The sequence below is a fragment of the Pseudophryne corroboree genome, chromosome 4 (genome assembly GCF_028390025.1).
Source record: "Pseudophryne corroboree isolate aPseCor3 chromosome 4, aPseCor3.hap2, whole genome shotgun sequence".
Taxonomy (NCBI): domain Eukaryota; kingdom Metazoa; phylum Chordata; class Amphibia; order Anura; family Myobatrachidae; genus Pseudophryne; species Pseudophryne corroboree.
The window spans coordinates 72400950-72418501 of NC_086447.1; the positions used below are offsets into that span (position 1 = coordinate 72400950).

Sequence of the window (17552 nt, forward strand, 5' to 3'; positions counted from 1 at the left end):
AATAGGTAGAAGTCCTACTGAACCTTCTCCTTGTGATAAATAGGCCCCTAAGCTCTTGGGCCTTTTCACACAGTGGAATTGGAATCTTGATATCTCTGCGAAAGGTGATTTAATTCATCATTTAGTGTATTTATTTGTTTATTAATCTAATTTATCTCCATAGAAGTAAAATATATTATTAAGGTTAGCGTAGGCTGTCACACAGACACAATTAGTATTCCCCTGAAATAAGAGGTATTATGTTCCCCAGACTGCACCATAATGAGCGGCCAGTATTTCCCGGTGCACATCACTGAAGACTCTGGCCTGATAATATTTACAGCAGCAATAAAGCCGTGTCTGGCAGTATAAAAGCACTGCAGACACCTTCCTATTGTGGCTTCTGTGCAGGACCTCTAAATCTTAATTTTCACACCCCTCCCGGGCAGAGAAGCCCAGGCAAGTTAACTGTTTTATCATCAGGAAAAAGGATGTTAATAAATAGGAAAACTGAGGAATTTATGAGCATTGTTTATAACATGTTACAGTTTTACAAGAAAACACCCCGGCACACTCTGGTCCCAGCACTCTATAATTTGGTAAGGAAGCCATAAAATTAAACTTGTTGAAATAGACCAGTTTTCAAAGTAACACGAACATAATTGGAAAATTAGACTCATGTGCTGGGCTTGGAACGCCGGCTTGCAGTTTTCCTGTAAGTGTAGGGTACCGGCTAAGATGTACAATATCAGCCGTCACGCAGAAATTAGTTATACAACAAAATCAAAGGTTGGGAACTGGAGGGAGACAAGCAGAAAATAATAATTGCAGCCAATACATCCCTACATAAGTTTATGTTCTTGCGTGGCTTCTGCAATTGGATTTACAAGATCTGCCAGACTTCCCATGCATTTCCCCTCTGTGTATACTAGATCACAATTCTGCATGCTAAATGTAAGAGCTAGAATATGATTGGTTGCTACTGGCATAGCCTCTGCTTTGGCGTGGCACCGTTTGTAAGTCATTGTATGGGCAATCTAGAAATAAATGCCCATATTTATCAAGCCCTTGGAGAGTGATATATTTCACGGTGATAAAGAACCAACCAATTCACACGGGTCCTCACCTTTTATACTAAACGTCTCGAAGGTATACTAAAATTAAGACACAAACACAGGAGTTGGCGATTCCAATTAGGACAGATAACAAATTTGAATTAGATTTTGAATCATATTTGTATTCATATCAATTGATGATTAAGGTTAGTATGGTGTAGGGCCAAGAACAGATGATAAAACAATAGAAAAATAACCGTTCATATAATCAAATGTTGGTGTTTAACTCTCAAAAATCAAATAAACGCACCCGGAGGGGCTTGTGCTTAATTGGATTAGCCATCAGAAATCATGGGAAAGTGTGCCCACTAGGGATGGCCAAAATCATCGATGGTTTATGGCCAGTGGTGCCGAGAGAGGGTACAAATTACCTGGGCCCAGGTCTGATGGAGGGGCACAGTGAGGGTCCAGTAGGGGCCCAGGCCCCCTCCCTCTTACCTGGCAGTATTCTGATTGGCCCATGGGCCAGTCAGTGAAAAAACAGGCATGACCATCGATAGTGGGAACCATCAATGGTTATCCACTACATAGTTGGCAGCCATCAATGGATACTTTCCATATAACCATCGATGGCAACCACACCGATAACCGTCCCTAGTGCACACTGAGCTAGAAAACAATTCAAAACCATGCAGCCATTATACCGCCACCAGGAGACCCGCAGAACAGCAGGGAGATAGGGATTTCCAGAAGAAAAGAGGAGGAGCTTCAATAAAACAATTATACATAACAACAAACACAGCCCCTCAACCAAAATAAACCACTTGATGTGATGATTACTAAGCCTTGGAGAGAGATAAAGTGGACAAAGATAAAGCACCAGCCAGTCAGCTACTAACTGCCATGTTACAGGCTGGGTTTGAAAAATGACAGTTAGGAGCTGATTGGCTGATACTTTATTTCCATTCACTTTATCTCTTCCCAAGGCTTAGTACGTAGACCTCTATAATGCAAATGAGGTTGCCTCTTTAGTCAGTCAAAGCTCTGCACATAAAAAATGCCTGACGGTCATCACCCTACATGACACAAATGTACGGTCACCCCATATGTGCCGCCACCAATAAAACATCAGCTTACATTTTCCTAGCGTCTGCAAGACTGTCTAAACCAAGCCCTCTTATGATATTTATTAATAAAGACGGGCGATACAATTAAGCACACCTTACATTCCATCCCTTGAGTTTCATGGTGCTTTAAATTAATAGGAAAAACTAAACCCATTAAAAGTTGAGTCATTAGATTCAAATTATAAAAATAAAATCAATTAAAAATATATATACATTTTGAAATCAGCTTACATTTTTTGTTAAATTTTTGAACAATAAATGTTGTCTAAAAATGTGAAATATAATCAGATTGAACAAATATACAGTACAGTCTAACTAATTGTTTTTATTACCCTGAAACATACAATATACAGGTACAACATCATTTATCCGCCACCTGATGGTACGGCACCTCTTTTAATCTGGACACATTAGGTGCCGAGGGTGGTGAGGCTGCGGGTGGATGTTAGGCTGTGGTAGTGTATAGTTAGGCTGTTTGGGGGCTTAGTTAGGCTATGGGTGGGTTTAGTTAGACTGTGGGAGGCTTAGCTAGGCTGCGGGTGGGTTTAGTTAGACTGCGGGAGGCTTAGTTAGGCTGTAGGTGGGTTTAGTTAGGCTGTTGGTGGGTCCGGCACCTCTTGTAATCTGGACAAATTAGGTGCCGGGGGTGGTGAGGCTGCAGGTGGGTGTTAGGCTGCGGGAGGTTTAGTTAGGCTGTTTGGGGGCTTAGTTAAGCTATGGATGGGTTTAGTTAGGCTGTCGGGGGGCTTAGTTAGGCTGCGGGTGGGTTTAGTTAAACTCCGGGAAACTTAGTTAGGCTGTGGGTGGGTTTAGTTAAACTGCGGGAGGATTAGTTAGGCTATGGGTGGATTTAGACAGGCTGCGGGAGGCTTAGTTAGGCTGCGGGTGGGTTTAGTTAGGCTATGGGTGGGTTTAGTTAGGCAGCGGGAGGCTTAGTTAGACTACGGTTAGGTTTAATTAGACTGCGGGAGGCTAACTTAGGCTGTGGGTGGGTTTAGTTAGACTGCGGGAGGCATAGTTAGGCTGTGGGTGGGTTTAGTTAGGCTGTGGGTGGGTTTAGTTAAACTGCGGGTGGCTTAGTTAGGCTATGGGTGGGTTTAGTTAGGCTGTTCAGGGGCTTCGTTAGGCTGCGGATGGGTTTACTTAGAATGCGGGAGGCTTAGCTAGGCTGTGGGAGGGTTTAGTTAGACCGCGGGAGGCTTAGTTAGTTAAACTGCGGGTGGCTTAGTTAGGCTATGGGTGGGTTTAGTTAGGCTGTTCAGGGGCTTCGTTAGGCTGCGGATGGGTTTACTTAGAATGCGGGAGGCTTAGCTAGTCTGTGGGAGGGTTTAGTTAGACCGCGGGAGGCTTAGTTAGTTAAACTGCGGGTGGCTTAGTTAGGCTATGGGTGGGTTTAGTTAGGCTGTTCAGGGGCTTCGTTAGGCTGCGGATGGGTTTACTTAGAATGCGGGAGGCTTAGCTAGGCTGTGGGAGGGTTTAGTTAGACCGCGGGAGGCTTAGTTAGGCTGTGGGTGGGTTTAGTTAGGCTGTGGGTGGGTTTAGTTAAACTGCGGGAGGCTTAGTTAGCCTATGGGTGGGTTTAGTAAGGCTGCGGGGGAGGAGTCGGGCTACGTAGAGGAGTCAGGCTGCAGGAGCTGTAGGTACTGCGAGGGATATTTAAGCTACGGGAGGGCTGCATGGCATAATTATGCTGCGGGGAGGGTAGTCCGGATGCAGCTGATACCACCATCGATGATAAAACTGATAGTCCGGCAAAACTGGTAATCCGGCAGTGTGTCGGAACAAAGCATGTCAGATTATCGGTGTTGTACCTGTATTAGTTCACTTTCTGATGCTTTGCAGTATCGTCTGACAAGTCAAGAAAGGGAATTGTGCTTTGGTCTACTGCCCATTTATCCAAACATCCTGGCTGACAGAGACCACGATGGTGAGATAAATGCTAGGGTGGGAATGGTGCAGGTAATGTGCCTTAACAGGAAATACACATTCAAGCAACTCTACCCATACTCAACCAGAAGAATGGCTGGAGTCCAGCGCTTGGAGAGAGATAAAGTGGAGAGAGATAAAGGAGTCTATTTACTAAGCCTTGGACGGAAATAAAGTGGATGGAGATAAAGTACCAGCCAATCAGCCCCTAACTGTCATTTTTCAAACCCAGCCTGTGACATGGCAGTTAGGAGCTGATTGGCTGGGACTTTATCTCCATTCAAGGCTTAGTAAATAGACCCCAAAGTATCAACCAATCAGGTTCTGTCATGTTACAGGCTGTGCTAGAAAGGAGCTGATAGGTTGCTACTTTCTCTCTCTACTTTCTCTCTCGCCAAGCTTTGATAAATCTAACCCATTATGTCTACTGCAACCAGCAGAAGAGTTTTTCATTTCCCGGACACTGGCTGCATGTGTGTCAGAATCAGCGCAGGGACCGGATCTGCGTCATTTTATTAGTACAGGAGTAAGAAGCTCATAGTGACGCACTGAATGTGGGTGGTCGTCTCCTTCTAACCCGCCCTTCCTACTGGGAAATGAAAGCAACTTCTAGTAAGAATGCGCAAAATATCAAAAGGTGGTAAAATAAAGATTAAAAAAAACACAGTAAATCCATTTACTAATACTAATGGGGAACAACTAACATTTTCTTCTTTTTTCATGTATGTGTAATAAAATACTAGTAGTGTATATTGCTATATAGTATTGCCCTGTATGCAGAATTACTATCACCTGTCACTCATAATTGTTCTTAGGATGAGGACAAAGGAATATATATGTGCGTCCAGAGACGTATAAAATATTTATTTCTGAAAAGCATATTATCTGAATAGTTTGCTATTGAGGTTGCTCCCCATAAATATATTAATATATTCCTCCTCGAGGCACCCGCGAGGCACGGTATCTCCAGAAATTATAGGGCGCAAGAGAGGGAAAACGCTAACAAGAAAAGCAGAAAGAAATACCTGGAGGTGATGTAACATTAAATATCAGGCACCAGTTTGATCCAGAACTTGAGACGACCAAGTTTGAAAAGTTCCCCCATCCATCTTCTATTTCCACCGTAGTGTTCCCTGTAAAGTTACAGGAGAAATGTCTTAAGGTTAGTGCAGTAATTGGACCCATATTTCGGGCTTCCATACCGGCTTTGTGATCTGTAAATACAGCAGTTCAAGTTCACGGGAATTTCAGATACCGGTATAAGACGGAACATTCAATATAAGAGAAACAGGTATAGATTTACTGGTATGTATTACCTGCAGGTCTCTTACCGTGCAGGCCTTAGAGAGTAACTCCTTCAGTGCCATGTTATGCTGGACGATATCCAGTCATGTAGCCGACATCCAGAAGGTCGGCAGATTCTGATATCAGCAATCAGAATTTTGGCACAACGGCAACCAATATGTCAACATACACTGAGGCTTGGGGGGGTCATTCCGAGTTGATCGCACGTAGCAACTTTTTGCTGCTCGTGCGATCAACTTGACGCCGCCTATGGGGGAGTGTATTATAGCATAGCAGAGCATGTGCAGCCCCGCTATGCTAAAAAAGTTTCCTGCAAAACAAGACCAGGGTCAGACTTACTTACCCTGTGCGACGGATCCAGCGACCAAGGTCCCGGGATTGACGTCAGACATCCGCCCTCCAAACGCCTGGACACGCCTGCGTTCGGATCTCCACATCCGGAAAACAGTCAGTAGACGCCCCGGAATGCCTCCCTGCTGTCAATCTTCTTGCGATCGCGCTAGCGGTCACTTTCTTCTTTATTCTGGCCACTGCACAGCGACGGACGTCTCTGGGCAACGACACGCGTGCGCATTGCGGCCGCCGCGCATGCGCAGTTCCGACCCGTTCGCACCGCAGCGAAGAACCGCTGTATGCAAACGGGTCGGAATGACCCCCTTAATCCAATGAGATACCCAGTAATAAGGTCTGTGTTGGAGATCTGCTGTTCAGTGCAACCCTGTGCAATTGATGTTTCCTACGTGCTGAGCAATGTAGTTCTGGAACGTCTGCTTATGTCTCACACTAAAGTATTGTCTGCCAACACTGGCCCTCATTCCGAGTTGTTCGCTCGCAAGCTGCTTTTAGCAGCTTTGCACACGCTAAGCCGCCGCCTACTGGGAGTGAATCTTAGCTTACCAAAATTGCGAACGAAAGATTAGCAGAATTGCGAATAGACAGTTCTTAGCAGTTTCTGAGTAGCTCAAGACTTACTCCTACACTGCGATCAGTTCAGTCAGTTTCGTTCCTGGTTTGACGTCACAAACACGCCCTGCGTTCGGCCAGACACTCCTCCGTTTCTCCAGCCACTCCCGCGTTTTTCCCAGAAACGCCTGCGTTTTTTCGCACACACCCATAAAACGGCCAGTTTCCGCCCAGAAACACCCACTTCCTGTCAATCACACAACGATCACCAGAACGAAGAAAAAACCTCGTAATGCCGTGAGCAAAATACCTAACTGCATAGCAAATTTACTTGGCGCAGTCGCACTGCGGACATTGCGCATGCGCATTAGCGACTAATCGCTCCGTTGCGAGAAAAATATAACGAACGAACAACTCGGAATGACCCCCACTGTCCTGCAAGTAACTGAAGTTTCATGGCTATCACATGTATAGCTGAATAAGACATAGACGCTAATGCAGCTGCAAGTGCGATTTTCTCCGCAACGCAACTGCTGATATCAGCAAGTGAAGCTGCCACACAGAAATGAACAGAGACGCCCACCGGAGCTGCCACAACTCATTCGGAATTGCGTCCACATACGCGGCCTATACGCAAGAACAAGGAACATCGGGCTAAAGGGTAGCCCTATGGCTACAGAGACTGAATCCAGCAGTAGTCACGCAGACGCCATGTTTTTGTTCGCAGCTGACGTCAGATACACCCCCCCAAAACAGCCATGACATGCCTGCACTTTTACAACCACTCCCCGCTAACACCATGTTGACACCACCAAACAGTCACTTTCTGTCAATCTCTTTGCTATGGAGTCCTCATTGTGCGCAGGTTCCCAGCTGCACCGTGACGCATGCGCAATGCAAATGCAGCCCACGCACAGTCTGCAGATAATCGCTCAGTTCCAGGGAACATTTCTTCTCTGACTCAGGGGCCTAGTTCAGATCTGATTGCTGGGCTGCGTCTTTTGCTGCCCTGCGATCAGATAGTCGCCGCCTACAGGGGGAGGGTAAAAATCGCTGTGGAAATGTGCGATGCTATGTGTTAGCAGAGCTGCTAAAAATCAGTTTGTGCAGTCTCTGCGCAGCCCAGGAATTACTCCTACTGTGCGATTGAATCCTGCTGATCGGGGCCGGAGCTGACGTCAGATACCCTCCCTGAAAACGCGTGATCCAATCTGCGTTTTTCCAGACACTCCCTGAAAACGGTCAATTGCCACCCACAAACTTCCTGTGAATCTCCTTGCGAAAACCCATTGTAGTCGGCCGACGCGCTGGTGCATTGCTGCTCATACGCATGCGCAGTTCAGATCTGACCGCCCACTGCGCGAAAACACACAGCAGTGATCAGATCTGAATTACCCCATAGCCAGTTACAAACACTATAATATTAGAATTGTGTATTCATTGTTTAATACTGTACTGTATACTTTCTATAGAGATATCCACTGGTTTACCTCAGTTCTGCGGACGTGCCCAGCAGTGCAGGCCAGGCAGTGACGGCATTTTGCCAATAGCTATAAAGGTGGTAAATGACTATTTTCCAGTGTACACGGAATGAGAAGTCACGCCCTTTTGTTGCAGCCTGGGGGTCATTCAGGTCACATCGCTAATCGATATAACCGTAATAACCCCATTGGTGGTGCTAGTGCACATGCACAGGTCCCGTCCTGCACGTGCGCTAGCAGCCAATGCGATCTGATCACATTGGCTGCGAACGCCTGTGTGTTCGCGGGATGGACAGGGGGTAGCAATGGAGCGTTGTGGGGGGCAGCGCAGAGAGAACGGGGGTGGGTCGGCAGCATTTTCCGGGGAAGCTGCGTGATGTCACACGCAGCAGCTCTGATCAAGAAAATGGCGGCGAACTGCCTAGCTGCGGCTGCAGGGGGTTGTCCACAGTTGCTGTGATTGCAGCAAATTGCGGTCGCAGCCACTGGGCAGGCCATTTAGCATGCTGGGCGGCTTTGCCCTGAGATGAGCAGGCCCCCAGCGTGCAATAGAAATTATTGCAGATTCTGCTAAAAAACAGAAGCTGCAATCCTTACTGACTAACCCCCAATGATTGGAGAAATTGCGTCTATATTCCCAGGCAGCACATGGCCATATGGAGCAAGATTGCAGCACAGGAGCAATAGTTTGCACAGCCATAGGGCGAGAAGCTGGGCGGAGTGAGGGCAATCTCAGTAAAATACGGAGTAGGCAAAACAATGCATATTAATGCACTATACAAGTGTGGGGCTCTTTGCTGAAGCCGTGCACCAAGTGGTTGGGGGAATGGATATGCATCCTGTCTAGTCAGTACCACCAGAGAGGCTTTGTACCGGTCCCTGTGGCTGGAGACCCTCCTCATCCACATAGTCAATGGCAGCCGCGGCATGGAAGGGGTTAATCCCATGCTGCAGCGCCAGCATTTAAAAGGAACAATATGGCGCGAGGCGCCCCATTCAAATGTACTAACGGCGCCGAGCGCGGAGTGTTTAAAAAGGTGTCTTCATATTATATCACTGCATGGGAAAGTCGGATAGATGCGACCCGCTTCCCATTCACACCGTAGGGTGAGGCGGTGCTTAGAGATCATGTGATCTCCAAGCGCCGTCCCCACCCGCGTCAACACTGACGTCACCAACCCGGCAATATGCTGGATTGGGGACAACAGCAAATAGGCATTCAGTCGCGTTGCACCCGTGTATGGCTCCCGGGTGTGACTCACCTTACGCGGTCTTTGGCCCTCATTCCGAGTTGTTCGCTCGGTATTTTTCATCGCATCGCAGTGAGAATTCTCTTAGTGCGCATGCGTAATGTTCGCACTGCGCATGCGCCAAGTAACTTTACTATGAAGAAAGTAATTTTACTCACGGCTTTTTCATCGCTCCGGCGATCGCATTGTGATTGACAGGAAATGGGTGTTACTGGGCGGATGTATGGCGTTTTATGGGCGTGTGGCTGAAAACGCTACCGTTTCCGGAAAAAACGCAGGCGTGTCTGGAGAAACGGTGGGAGTGCTTGGCCGAACGCTGGGTGTGTTTCTGACGTCAGCCGGGACCGAAAAGCACTGAACTGATCGCACAGGCAGAGTAAGTCTGGAGTTACTCAGAAACTGCTAACTCGTTTTTGATCGCAAAAATGCGCATACATCGGTCGCACATTTAAGAAGTTTAGATTCACTCCCAGTAGGCGGCGGCTTAGCGTGTGTAACTCTGCTGAAATCGCCTTGCGAGCGAACAACTCGGAATGAGGGCCTTTAAGTGTTATTAGCAAACCAACAAAGTTAGCAATTGGGCAAAACCAGGGCCCTCATTCCGAGTTGTTCGCTCGCAAGGCGATTTCAGCAGAGTTACACACGCTAAGCCGCCGCCTACTGGGAGTGAATCTAAACTTCTTAAATGTGCGACCGATGTATGCGCATTTTTGCGATCAAAAACGAGTTAGCAGTTTCTGAGTAACTCCAGACTTACTCTGCCTGTGCGATCAGTTCAGTGCTTTTCGGTCCCGGCTGACGTCAGAAACACACCCAGCGTTCGGCCAAGCACTCCCACCGTTTCTCCAGACACGCCTGCGTTTTTTCCGGAAACGGTAGCGTTTTCAGCCACACGCCCATAAAACGCCATACATCCGCCCAGTAACACCCATTTCCTGTCAATCACAATGCGATCGCCGGAGCGATGAAAAAGCCGTGAGTAAAATTACTTTCTTCATAGTAAAGTTACTTGGCGCATGCGCAGTGCGAACATTACGCATGCGCACTAAGAGAATTCTCACTGCGATGCGATGAAAAATACCGAGCGAACAACTCGGAATGAGGGCCCATGTGCACTGCAGGGGCGGCAGATATAACATGTGCAGAGAGAGTTCCAGTAGATTCGGTGGGTTATTTTGTTTCTGTGCAGGGTAAAATACTGGCTGCTTTATTTTTACACTGTAATTTAGATTTCAGTTTAAACACACCCCACCCAAATCTAACTTCTTCTGCACATTTTACATCTGCCCCACCTGCAGTGCACATAGGGGGTAATTCTGGGATGATCGCAGCAGGAACTTTGTTAGCAGTTGGGCAAAACCATGTGCACTGCAGGGGGGCAGATAAAACATCAAACCTCCCAACTGTCCCGATTTTCGCGGGACAGTCCCGTTTTTTGGGGACTGTCCCGCGGGCCGCAGTGTCCCGAGGTGGGGGGGCAGTTCAGAGGTTCTGTCTGTCGCTGCCCTGCTTAGCAGAGCAGCGTTGAATAGACGCTGTGCGCATGCGCACAGCATCTATTCAGGGGAGTCAGAGGGAGAGGGGGCATGCCAGCGGCTCACAGAGCGCTTGGCATGCCCCCTCAGTGACGAAAATGGGGGGCGTGGCTCGCGATTGCAGGTCCTCCGCGAAGCCACGCCCCCTTTTGTTAGGTCACACCCCTTTCCGAGAGCGCGCGCGGCTTCGCCGCGCATGTGTCCCTCTTTGGAGGAACACAAAGTTGGGAGGTATATAACATGTGCAGAGAGAGTTAGGTTTGGTTGGGTTATATTGTTTCTGTGTAGGGTAAATACTGGCTGCTTTATTTTTACACTGCAATTTACATTTCAGTTTAAACACACCCCACCCAAATCTAACTCTCTCTGCACATGTTACATCTGCCCCACCTGCAGTGCACATGGTTTTGCCCAACTGCTAACAAAGTTACTGCTGCCATCAACTCAGAATTACCCCCATAGTTTTGCCCAATTGCTAACTTTCTTGGTTTGCTAACAAACCTGAATAAGGTACATGGCCCCCACCCCCACTCTCTCCTCCATGTAATTACATCAGAAGCGGGTTTGTATTCTGTAAATATGTTCATCTGTCAATTTGTCAAAAAGTCTGTAACGATGTAATGTACTTTCATTTTCTTGTTGTATGCTATACGCTACGTATGTTGCTATGGAAACCTGGCAGTGAGAGATAACAATAGTAATAATAATAACAGATTCTACTAGCAATTAAGCATTTTGTGTCGGTCTGTTCAGTGCATATATTTACATGGAAACACTGGAAGGTGCTAACTACAGTTAGCCCAAATGCAAGGCTGATCCCACTCCTTTGTCTGGTTAAATGGGTACCTAGACCAACTGTAGCAAAACACCACATGGGGCCACTGGTTGGCACGCATTGATATGCGGTCTACAATCTGCAAAATGAATGCTGCAGTATCCAGTGCCTGCCCTACTGAAGTGACACCACCATGGGAACCAGATTGTGATTGGAAGGATGCAATGCCCTATCAATGGGTGTCTTCTGGTTGGACAGTTCTGACCTGGAGGTATGGCTCCTGTTGGAGAATTGGACCTCTAGCATCCACATACTATGTCACGTTGGGGGAGATGCATCAACCTTCTAAAGAGGACAGGTGAAGAGGTAGCCCATTGCAACCAATCAGCTTATACCTATCATGTTATATAATGTACTTTATAGATGATAGGTAAGCTGATTGGTTCCTATGAGCAACTTCTCCAGATGTCCTCTTTAGAAGGTTTGATACATGTCACCCAAATCAGGAGACATTCTAGGCTTGGTCTCCTCCATGTTGTGAAAGGAGTGAATATGGTGTATCAGCAGCCAGGACAGCACAGAGAACAGTGACTACATACCGGTATATAACCTCCTTTCCAATATGGTTGTACATAAGGCTCTGGTGCAGTGGACTTGGTAGTCATTTCTCAAAATGTTGCAATCTGAGTGCTATTTATTTACAATAAAGTACAGTTGTGATTACCAACTGATTTCCTAGGTACCTCCGGGCAAACCAATCACTTAAACATTAACACAGTATGCTCACAACCACACACCTATAAGTCTTTTCAATACCAGAGCTCCTGCTACACAATAGATTAAGTTCCTGCTATGTGCAGATATCCAGTACTACTACGACCAACAGAAAGAGGCTTCGAAGACCCCTTAGATGTTCGAGAACATTGCAAAAGCAACATCTGAACACTACCTATCAACTCACACACCACTACTTACCAATAGTCTTCTACAGAAGTATCCAAAACCAACCTAAAATGAGTTGAATTCTATGAATTGTTCCACCTACCTCAGTCTAGAACTTGACTGTATCCCACTATAATGGTTCTCAGAGGAGTAGCATGCAGATCTTTCTATGTCAGCAGGTGGCAGCTCTACCAGATCACCCCACCACTGGCTGAAGATCTGTCACGGCATTATCGCCCCTTCATTTATTGTGTTGAGATAAGCGGGCCTATAACGTAATGTATACAGGCCCTACAACATATATAGGTCCTACAGACTGAGAATCCAACATAATAGGGTCTTGAGGTCTGTAAACACCTTCCCCAAGTCCAAAGGAGGACATACACTAAGTTAGGACATAAATTAATCTGGAAAAATGTAAAATTTTATTTTAATGTCTGTTTTATAAAACATCGACACCTGAATTTTAACATGGGTGGTCATTCTGAGTTGTTCGCTCGTTGCCGATTTTCGCTATGCTGCGATTTGTTGCTAAATGTTATTTAACTAAAATCTTAGCAGTTTTGCTGTGGATCCTGCGGCGCTTTTCAGTCGCACTGCTGATTGGTGAATGATTGACAGGAAAGGGGCGTTTCTGGGTGGTAACTGAGCGTTTTCCGGGAGTGTGCTAAAAAACGCAGGCGTGTCAGGGAAAAACGCGGGAGTGTCTGGAGAAACGGGGGAGTGGCTGGCCGAACGCAGGGCGTGTTTGTGATGTCAAACCAGGAACTAAACGGACTGAGCTGATCGCAATCTAGGAGTAGGTCTGGAGCTACTCAGAAACTGCAAAGAATTATTTAGTAGCAGTTCTGCTAATCTTTCGTTTGCTATTCTGCTCAGCTAAGATACACTCCCAGAGGGCGGCGTCCTAGCGTGTGCAATGCTGCTAAAAGCAGCTAGCGAGCAACTCGGAATGAGGGCCACGGACATAATATAAACATTGTCAAATTGTCATCATTACGAATGTCGACAGACGACATCTCGGCATAGCCCTATTTAAGCTCTAACCCTACTCAAAATTTACCCCTAGCCACATCCTAACCCTTAACATAACATGGACTGTTGACATACACAATGTTGTATGCCGATGATGTCATTGTGAATGTCGGCATTTTCTCAATGTCGACATTCTGTTAATATTCTGAATGTGAAAATAATGATTGCATACCGATTTAAGGGGATAATTCAGACCTGATTGTTAGGGTGCGTTTTTTGCAGCCCTGCGATCAGATAGTCTCCGCCTTCAGGGGGAGGGGAAAAGGTCTGTGCAGGGGTGCGATCGCATTTGTAGCAGAGCTGCACAAACATCAGTTTGTGCAGTCTCTGCTCAGCCCTGGACTTACTCAGCCGCTGCGATGGATTCCTGGTGATCTGGGCCGGAGGCACCGATGCCCGGTGCAGTCGTCCAACGCACCAGCGCATTGCGGTGCAAACGCATGCGCAGTTCAGATCCGATCGCCTGCTGTGCGAAAACTCACAGCAGTGATCAGGTCTGAATTAGTCCCTAAGGGGGACATTTACTAAGCAGTGATAAGAGCGGAGAAGTGAGCCAGTGGAGAAATTGCCCCATCAACCAATCAGCAGCTCTGTATCATTTTATAGTATGCAAATTATAGATGTTACTTCAGTGCTGATTGGTTGCCATGGGCACTTCTCCACTGGCTCACTTCTCCGCTCTTATCACTGCTTAGTAAATGTCCCCCTAAGTTCTAAAGTGTCAGTAGGTTGGCCATTAAGGTGACTTTTTTCATATCTGCAGAAAATAAGATTTTACTCACCGGTAAATCTATTTCTCGTAGTCCGTAGTGGATGCTGGGAACTCCGAAAGGACCATGGGGAATAGCGGCTCTGCAGGAGACTGGGCACAATTAAAGAAAGCTTTAGGTCACCTGGTGTGCACTGGCTCCTCCCACTATGACCCTCCTCCAAGCCTCAGTTAGGACACTGTGCCCGGACGAGCTGAGGAAGGATTTTGAATCCCGGGTAAGACTCTTACCAGCCACACCAATCACACCGTATAACTCGTGATACTATACCCAGTTTAACAGTATGAAAACAACTGAGCCTCTCAACAGATGGCTCAACAATAACCCTTTAGTTAGGCAATAACTATACACAAGTATTGCAAACAATCCGCACTTGGGACGGGCGCCCAGCATCCACTAAGGACTACGAGAAATAGATTTACCGGTGAGTAAAATCTTATTTTCTCTGACGTCCTAGTGGATGCTGGGAACTCCGAAAGGACCATGGGGATTATACCAAAGCTCCCAAACGGGCGGGAGAGTGCGGATGACTCTGCAGCACCGAATGAGAGAACTCCAGGTCCTCCTCAGCCAGGGTATCAAATTTGTAGAATTTTGCAAACGTGTTTGCCCCTGACCAAGTAGCAGCTCGGCAAAGTTGTAAAGCCGAGACCCCTCGGGCAGCCGCCCAAGATGAGCCCCCTTCCTTGTGGAATGGGCTTTTACTGATTTAGGATGCGGCAGTCCAGCCGCAGAATGCGCCAGCTGAATTGTGCTACAAATCCAGCGAGCAATAGTCTGCTTAGAAGCAGGAGCACCCAGCTTGTTGGGTGCATACAGGATAAATAGCGAGTCAGTTTTCCTGACTCTAGCCGTCCTGGAAACATAAATTTTCAAGGCCCTGACTACGTCCAGTAACTTGGAATCCTCCAAGTCCCAAGTAGCCGCAGGCACCACAATAGGTTGGTTCAAGTGAAAAGCTGATACCACCTTAGGGAGAAACTGGGGACGAGTCCTCAATTCTGCCCTATCCATATGGAAAATCAGATAAGGGCTTTTACATGACAAAGCCGCCAATTCTGACACACGCCTGGCTGAAGCCAAGGCCAATAACATGACCACTTTCCACGTGAGATATTTTAGATCCACGGTTTTAAGTGGCTCAAACCAATGTGATTTTAAGAAACTCAACACCACGTTGAGATCCCAAGGTGCCACTGGAGGCACAAAAGGGGCTGAATATGCAACACTCCCTTAACAAACGTCTGAACTTCAGGTAGTGAAGCTAGTTCTTTCTGGAAGAAAATCGACAGAGCCGAGATCTGTACCTTAATGGAGCCTAATTTCAGGCCCATAGTCACTCCTGCTTGTAGGAAATGCAGAAATCGACCCAGTTGAAATTCCTCTGTTGGGGCCTTTTTGGCCTCACACCAAGCAACATACATCCGCCATATGCGGTGATAATGCTTTGCAGTTACATCTTTCCTGGCTTTAATCAGCGTAGGAATGACTTCCTCCGGAATGCCCTTTTCCTTCAGGATCCGGCGTTCAACCGCCATGCCGTCAAACGCAGCCGCGGTAAGTCTTGGAACAGACAGGGCCCCTGCTGCAGCAGGTCCTGTCTGAGCGGCAGAGGCCATGGGTCCTCTGAGATCATCTCTTGAAGTTCCGGGTACCACGCTCGTCTTGGTCAATCCGGAACCACGAGTATTGTTCTTACTCCTCGTTTTCTTATTATTCTCAGTACCCTTGGTATGAGAGGCAGAGGAGGGAACACATAAACTGACTGGTACACCCACGGTGTCACTAGAGCGTCCACAGCTATCGCCTGAGGGTCCCTTGACCTGGCGCAATATCTCTCTAGTTTTTTTGTTTTGGCGGGACGCCATAATGTCCACCTGTGGCCTTTCCCAACGGTTTACCAACAGTTGGAAGACTTCTGGATGAAGTCCCCACTCTCCCGGGTGTAGGTCGTGTCCGCTGAGGAAGTCTGCTTCCCAGTTGTCCACTCCCGGAATGAACACTGCTGACAGTGCTAAGATGTGATTTTCCACCCATCGGAGAATCCTTGTGGCTTCTGCCATCACCATCCTGCTTCTTGTGCCGCCCTGTCGGTTTACATGGGCGACTGCCGTGATGTTGTCTGATTGGATCAGTACCGGCTGGTTTTGAAGCAGAGGCCTTGCCATACTTAGGGCATTGTAAATGGCCCTCAGTTCCAGAATATTTATGTGTAGGGACGACTCCTGACTTGACCAAAGTCCTTGGAAATTTCTTCCCTGTGTGACTGCCCCCCAGCCTCGAAGGCTGGCATCCGTGGTTACCAGGACCCAGTCCTGTATGCCGAATCTGCGGCCCTCTTGAAGATGAGCACTCTGCAGCCACCACAGTAGAGATACCCTGGTCCTTGGAGACAGGGTTATCAGCCGATGCATCTGAAGATGCGATCCCGACCACTTGTCCAAGAGGTCCCACTGGAAGGTTCTTGCATGGAACCTGCCGAATGGAATTTTGCTTCGTAAGAAGCTACCATTTTTCCCAGGACTCGTGTGCAGTGATGCACCGATACCTGTTTTGGTTTCAGGAGGTCTCTGACTAGAGATGACAGCTCCTTGGCTTTCTCCTGCGGGAGAAACACTTTTTTCTGTTCTGTGTCCAGAACCATCCCCAGGAACAGTAGGCGTGTGGTAGGAACCAGCTGTGACTTTGGAATGTATAGAATCCATCCGTGCTGTTGTAGCACTTCCCGAGATAGTGCTACTCCGACCAACAACTGCTCCTTGGACCTCGCTTTTATAAGGAGATCGTCCAAGTACGGGATAATTAAAACTTCCTTTCTCGAAGGAGTATAATCATTTCTGCCATTACCTTGGTAAAGACCCTCGGTGCCGTGGACTGTCCAAACGGCAGTGTTTGGAATTGGTAATGGCAATCCTGTACCACAAATCTGAGGTACTCCTGGTGAGGATGGTAAATGGGGACATGTAGGTAAGCCTCCTTGATGTCCAGGGATACCATGTAATCCCCCTCCTCCAGGCTTGCAATAATCGCCCTGAGCGATTCCAACTTGAACTTGAATTTTTTTATGTATGTGTTCAAGGATTTCAAATATAAAATGGGTCTCACCGAACCGTCCGGTTTCGGTACCACAAACAGTGTGGAATAGTAACCCCGTCCTTGTTGAAGTAGGGGCACCTTGACTATCACCTGCTGGGAATACAGCTTGTGAATTGCCTTTAGCACAGTCTCCCTGCCTGAGGGAGTTGTCGGCAAGGCAGATTTGAGGAAACGGCGGGGGGGAGACGCCTCGAATTCCAGCTTGTACCCCTGAAACACTACTTGAAGGATCTAGGGATCCACCTGTGAGCGAGCCCACTGATCGCTGAAATTTTTGAGGCGGCCCCCCACCGTACCTGGCTACGCCTGTGGAGCCCCCGCGTCATGCGGTGGACTCAGAGGAAGCGGGGGAAGAATTTTGATTCTGGGAACT

The 17552-nt window shown here is 47.4% G+C and overlaps 1 protein-coding gene across 1 annotated transcript in view; it reads right to left on the bottom strand.

Moving 5' to 3' along the window:
- The window catches only part of PKHD1 (PKHD1 ciliary IPT domain containing fibrocystin/polyductin), a 985750-nt gene that overhangs the window by 45802 nt on the left and 922396 nt on the right, over window positions 1-17552 (bottom strand). The window contains exon 64 of the mRNA XM_063919219.1: window positions 5113-5220. Within this exon, the coding sequence (XP_063775289.1) occupies window positions 5113-5220 (108 nt within the window). The remainder of the gene's footprint in view (window positions 1-5112; window positions 5221-17552) is intronic.